Source organism: Styela clava, chromosome 6 (genome assembly GCF_964204865.1).
Source record: "Styela clava chromosome 6, kaStyClav1.hap1.2, whole genome shotgun sequence".
Lineage (NCBI taxonomy): Eukaryota > Metazoa > Chordata > Ascidiacea > Stolidobranchia > Styelidae > Styela > Styela clava.
Window position 1 is genome coordinate 7,416,015 of NC_135255.1, and position 7,207 is coordinate 7,423,221.

General features: G+C 34.2%; 1 protein-coding gene across 4 annotated transcripts in view; it reads right to left on the reverse strand.

Moving 5' to 3' along the window:
• The window catches only part of LOC120331653 (dynein axonemal heavy chain 1-like), an 83,728-nt gene extending 81,420 nt beyond the window's left edge, over positions 1-2,308 (reverse strand). For all 4 annotated transcript variants that reach the window (XM_039398775.2, XM_078113551.1, XM_078113550.1 and 1 more), the window contains exons 1-3: positions 2,098-2,308; positions 1,478-1,579; positions 428-500 (exon numbers count right to left, since the gene is read on the reverse strand). In XM_039398775.2, coding sequence (XP_039254709.2) covers positions 428-500; positions 1,478-1,579; positions 2,098-2,235 — 313 coding nt within the window. In that variant the 5' untranslated portion in view covers positions 2,236-2,308. The remainder of the gene's footprint in view (positions 1-427; positions 501-1,477; positions 1,580-2,097) is intronic.
• Between the last annotated feature and the right edge of the window lie 4,899 nt (positions 2,309-7,207).

The window sequence follows — 7,207 nt, forward strand, 5'->3', positions numbered from 1 at the left end:
CATGGAATTAATGCAGAGATTTAGCCTGATATGAACTTTCAATTTGCTATAATTCACCATCATTAAAATTAGCATTGTGAGTTAGACAATCAAGTAGAAAAGTCGAAGAAATTTCGAGGTAAATTTTGATTCTGCTCTGCTGGGATCACAATTATGCAGAAAAGTAATTGTATTCAGTTAAATTTTCATTTGTACCAATTCGCTGTGTATTAACTTTATGATTATTTTTGATTCGTATCAAACATAATTCATTAAATACATCTAGAAACCATAAATGAAACAATATGTCAATATTATATGATAGTAAACTATAGAAAACTGTAATATGACTCTCTGAATTCCCTAAAAAATTGAAATGATGAATATCAGAAATTACTTTAAAGTAGCCTACTTTCATTTAAAAAAGTCTTTAAGCATCCTTACTTACCACTAGGCAAATGCTTTTGAGTTAAACTTTGCCAAAGTAAATCTTGTTGAGCATTTGGACCAGAATCAACATCCTGGAAATAACAGCAAGTTGGTATGCATACAAAATAATATTTAAACTGATGAAAAATCAAAACTAAACTAATGCATTTATAAAAAATCCAACAAACAAGTGTTAGAAATACGCTCGTCGCTGCACCTCTGATTACCCTGAGTAGGTTCGAATGTTCGAATCCCATGCTGATATTAAGTGCAATGGATTGCTGGATTTCTCGTCGCCGGAGGATGGTTCACTTAACCGCTGGTCTGTTACAGCTTCGTCTGCCATCAAGACCATGCATTGGAAAACAAATAACTGACTGACTAATCCCATATCCGACATGGACTGGTAACTGAACGAAATCCCATGGATCGCCATATGATTAAACCCGTTTTATAAACTTTCTTCTCCGTCAGGATAAATATGTAAATCATGTCCTATCCTAACCGAAGTTTATGAAAGTTCAATAGGCTTATCTGAATGGGAACATATTTTAAAATTTTGCATTGCAATTTGCAATTCAGATTAATTCCAAATAATACATATAACAGATTTTTTGGATATGAAAAATCATGATTTGTGATAAAACAGAAAGTTTAATATCAGAAGTTCAAAAGTTTTTAAATTTGAAAAATTCCAATCTTTTTGACTGTTCAATTTGACCTTTTCCTATATGCCTGAATATAATTTGCAGTTGCAAACTATAAGCAGCATATATTGTCTCTCAAAAATTCTGAACCAATATGTAAGTAAGTAGTATATTAACATCAACACGCCCATACTATAAGATTCATACATCAGAGCTATTAGGTCCATGCGTCAGAAACTAATAACTGGTTAACTATTCTCATACCTGACATGCACAGGGAACCAGACGAGAGGCCATGGTTAGTCATATGAACAGGCAGTCTTACCGGATTTCCTCTCCGAGATAAATACAAAAATCCTATTTTAGATTATAATAAAGTATTTGGTTCATATATCAAACGCTAGTCTAATACAGCATATTACCATCAGGGTATCTGTGGCTCCAGGATTTATGATATCGGAATAATAGCCTCTCTGTTTCATTGCTGGATATCTTGAATGTTGTTCACCATTCGTACCTGCCGTCTGTTGGAAAAAAATTTGTTGCAGCATAAATCCAGCATGTGAGAACAACAGTGCGACACATAAACTGCATTACATCATCAGGCATAAATGTATAATCACAATGAGGTATAAGAGGCAAATAATAATACGGAAGCTTGGCATCAAGATATATGAAAAAGGGTGATACACACATAGGTTGACACTGGCTACAAAGCCATCATAACAAAACCCTTTGATAAAAATATTTGGTGATCTTGATATTATGTCATATATCGGTATATGGGGTGTATTAAATTATCTTGTGCATTGCATGTGCCTGTTACCAAGAGTTGATAAGATAAATAAAAGGAGCCCATTCCTGAAATTTATATATAGATATTAATGCTTCAACAGTCACTCGCAACTCTTTTACATTTAATCTAGAGCCCATAATGTTGTATTGGGTAATCCTGCATGTAATACAAAAAGATATATTGAAAAAGATGTGCTAAATAAAAATTTAATACATAACAAAGCAAAATAATTCAATAATTAAAAACCTGTGTTCTTGTTCTCAAACTGTGGTGAGATGCAGAAGATGCAAGCTTTCTTCGACTTTCCATTGAAGTTCTTGGTGGGTGTGGAGTACGAAATCCATGACTACTACCACCAGGATATCCATTCGGATAGCCGTTCATTTTGGTGGATCAATCTCAATCATGTGCTGATCTCCAAATAATCTGATGTGAAATACTCATTGAATAAACAAAAAAATCTGTTTCAAAGGTGCAAAGATATAATAATTATGAACATTACATTGTAATCAGATGGCATTGTAACATTGTTCTCAAATCTTAATGCCAAAATACTCAATCTACCACTTCTTAGCAGTCAGATGACCAAATATATTCAGGAGGCTGAATTATGCAAAACGATTGTCAGAGATAATGTTCATTCAGCCATGCGATTCAGATTTGGTCGTACTAAAGCCTTTTAGCTGCATAGGAAAATATCATCTTTTGTGGACGAGCTGCTGAAATTGCCTCCATTCTAATTAAAAGCAATTTTGTCTTGAAACAGCCAAAGGAAAGGAAATCAGATTTGGTAGCAGATTTAGTGTCAAATCAATTTTTAGTTGGGTTTTAGACAAAGCTTGACAAAAGGTAATACATGCTTGTTATCTATTGCAAATGAAATAACATTTACCTTTTATTATGACATGGTATTTATAATAATAGTATTTCAAGCACAAATTTTTTGAAGAGGACAAAAAGTCTATCACCATAAATCTTGTCCATTCCTTTTTAAAACAATTCCCAACATAATATAGGGTGGTGTAGCCAGTCTGCGGACGATTTCATTCAAATCGCTATAAAACAAAATCCCATATTTCTAACCCGTTACTTTTTTCACCGTAGGTGCATTGGCATTTATTCTACAAGCTAAACCTCGAATTAACTTTCTACGGCCAGGGGTTAAAGCTATACAAACCACCAAAGTACGACACTCTGAAGACGTATTTGCAACCGAATGACCAGTGTGCGCCCATGGATTTCAAGCCTTGAACATCGTTTCTGCTGCGTCAAGACTAGGGCATACGCAGCCATGCGTGAAAAAAATGGGCTTCTAATTGCATTTCTGACTGTCATATATTTTAAGAACACGGTTATTTCGAACAAGATTCGTCAAATTATAAACAAAGCACCGCATCACAGCAACCAAACAGACAAAAACACGGTGGTCGCAAATTGGTCGACAAAGATATTATCATTGTATTGGAAATGTGCACCCCCCTATTCCCCCTCCTTTAAATGTAAAAACATGAAACTTAACAGATGGTTGAAAGAAACACAACTCTACCCACCTGCTAAGTTTCATCTCTTTATCCCTTATATTTGTAAGGATTTTTAGGCTTTTTTAAAGGAACAATGGGTAGTTGGCGACATGGAAAAATGGTTCGTTTTTTTTCTTCAGTCGTGTTTTCGAGGGTAACTTTTTTGTTTGTGGCCGCATTTTAGTGTTATTTCACAGAACTACGAGGGATAAGTGGACGATAACGCGTGAGAAATATTGTCGCGGTTCGTTGATTTTTTCGGCACTAATTTAATCGATGAAGTTGATGGTCGTAAATAGGTCCTGGCCGCAAAGTGGGCAAGTCACCCTAATACAATGTATTATGCATGTACTCTTTCTCCAATCTTATTTCAGAAAACTTTTGAGTTAAGTGACAATAGTGGCATTAACCTAATTGGGTTAATAATTCTTATGAAAAACCTCCAATGTTTTTATATGATTTGTAGTCAAACTATAACTAAGCAGAAGTTGGCCAGATAGACTATAGCAGAAATTTGCTGTCAGATGCACTTGTAAGGGTTTTTCCTTGGTAACGGTGCATTAAAGTTGGGCATGACTCTATGAATTAGCATAAGATTAAAAATATGAAGATTTATGTCAAATCGCTAAATTAAATTTAATGAATTTTGTATGTTTTCAAGGAAGTACATCAGACATAACCGAATTCAGACGTTAATTTTGGTTTGGGTTTTGATGGTAAGGACTTCCAGTCATTAAACTGGCAAAAAACAAGTTGTAGAAGAACTATATTAAATAAAATGTCATAATTATGACGGGATAATTTACTATGCCCACACTGATAAAGTAATGCATATTCGTTTCTCCTGCCGGGCCTATACTTCTCGTGTATTTCACAAAATGCAAAACTGATGTCTATTGTTTGCCTGCTTATTTAGTACTCATAGTATCTTGATAAAATACTGCAAACTATGAAGCAAACTTCGTATAAGTATTTGATACAGTATGGTAGTACGCGGATCTAGCACTGAAGGCATTGGCAGCGCAGCAGTCGGCTGAAGACTTCTTACCTAGTTCGGCTGTTGGTGTTGCCATAACTACGTCTCGCATTTGCCTAAACTTTGCACCATAGCGCCATATGCCGACGAGACGAAGAGACGATTTGAACCGAGAGGGAGATTTTGGAATACAAGAGCTATTTTTTAGTGAACACAGCAATCTTAATATTTCGAGCAGCAAATAATACATCCTAATCAAGTATATACTTTCTACAAGCGTTTATAACGTATTTCATAACCTGGCAGAGAATTGAAATCACGAACATCCAACGAATCGATAGAAAATGAAAGTTCCTAAGATTTTATATCCATTGGAATCAACTGGTTGCAAAATCTTATTGATTTGGAAAAGGGGAAATGTTCTACGAATCCCCAAATTTCTTCGGGTATTGAATAAATAATAAAAATTATTTCATCTAATAAAATCGTCCGTTTTTCATAGAAGTAAATATAACAAATAGAATAATCCTAGTACAATAACAAAATTAAAACGTCCGCTAACAATTTTACAATTTTGTGTAAGAGAGCAAACAACACAAAACAAATAAAATCAGACTGCGAGAAGACGCTGTTTACATGGCCATTTCTTTACATTGGCTTATACTTTACAATTGACAAGTGCCAATATATATATATATATATACATATATATACCGTATTAAGATTACTCGGTAAATAAGACGAAGCCCGTTTTAGACTTGAGTAAATGGATTTTTGCATATAACCTCTCAATAAGACGAGCAGTAAAATCACATCAACATCAGAATCTAAATAATTACCATTCAACGGCTTCTGAGCAGTCGCCGCGTATGCGCATTGGTTAAAATAGCCTATAATGACTTTTTCTTGTAGCCTAATATTCAATCCATACCAACTACGGGAATTCAAATTGTCTTTCAATTTTAATCTAATTGTGTTCAACGTAGTCCACGATTGCGTCCACTATATAAAAACATTACCGATCTAAAATAACACGGCAATCTGCCAACATGTTAATGTGAGATAAACGACCTGATTATATTTAGTTTTAATACATATATTTGCGCTCTTGCGAATTCGTTATCGCCGTTATAAAAATCCCAAGATCAGCTATAAAATCCCGGAAAGTACAATTTCATTAACGACAATAAATATACATATATATAAAGTGTATATATGAAACATACATATTCATCAACTCGAAATCTCCATGAAATGGAATGTGGTTGCTTCATTGATTTAGTTGTGATGAATTTAATCTGCGATTGCGACTATATAAATAGCATCACTGCTCCAAAATACTAACGCAATCCGTGGACATAAACATGTACGATACGATGTTGTTTCGATTCGTATTTTTGTAATTTAAAAACATATCTGAGCTGTTGCTGCAACAATTATTCCGCTTCAACATATTGCTGCCACTCATAATTTTGAGGATATCACGGTAGAAAAAAAACTTAAGTCAGCGATAACATCCCAGAGTTAAATTTATGAAAAAAAATAAATTAAATATACTTTACATTACCGTAATTACGGTATTATACATATATCATAGTCGCGTCAGGCTCTGTCGGTAATTGTGGAACACGAAATGTTTTTGTAATTTGCAATGTATAAAAATCATCTTTAATCTGTCACGGGCCATTCTAAAAGAAAACTTAAATGGTGTTTCCGTTTCATTTTTAGTTTCTTATTATACCGCTTTTAAATCAAGAAAATTTGGGTCACGTATTCACTCCTTTATTTATCTTAGCATCTTGCCACACATGATTATGTAATAAATAAAATTTGAGTCACATATCGTCACGCTTATAACCGAATTGCGTAAGTCATTTTTGGCGATTTTGAGTTTTTTTTATAAAATGGGTATTTATGTAATGCTGCGCACCTGTCTGTTAACTCAGATTTTATTTTAATAATTCCAAAACCCATAAAAATGGAGATTTAGTATGACATGCCCATTTGTGCAATTGTTTCGTCATAATGAATTATCATTGTTACCGAAGGGCTATTGTGGCGTCACAAAGGCAAAATAACCTCTGCGAAGTATTTTCGAGTTTTTGCATCTAGGATTCTACTAGCTTAGCGCGTATTAATTTGAATTTATACTACAGTATAGAAGGCACTTGGGTGCACTTGTGATATTCACTGTCTGAGTCCAATTCACCTTGGTTGGCTTTTATATTGGGTGCATTGCTGTTTTATTCTTTATATTTAATCTTAGTAATATTTCGGTGGGTGTGCAGAACGTGTTATATTGACGAAATATATATTTTTAAACAAAAAAAATGATGTAATTGAAACTGATTAGCTATTTTGGGGATTAGACATTATAGATACGGAGAATTACATTCGTTTTTTGAATGTTTAGTTTTCAGGACTGGTGCATAGTAAAGTTGCAAAATTGCGTATGTCCCCAAGTCATAGACACATTTCTGCCTAAGTCACAGTGCGCCATTATGACGTCACTTAACTGCGTCATACAAATTAACTTAAACCCGGCTACGATAAAAAAAATTGAACCATGGCAAATTATTGACTCTCAATGGCATAACAATATCATTAGGAAGTTTTTTACGTTTTTCTCAAAACTGCTAAAAATGACTTACGCAATTCGGTTATTAGCGTGACGATATTCTCTCCTTTATCTTAGCACCTTGTCACACATGATTATTTGATAACTCATATCTCACAACCAAAGTGACTATTCACTTTGCTCACAACACAAGTGCCATGGTTGCTTAGGAACAATGAAGTAATTGTCGTTGTCCTTGCGGCACAAAACATGTTGAGGAAAATTTGCGACTGTATGAATAAA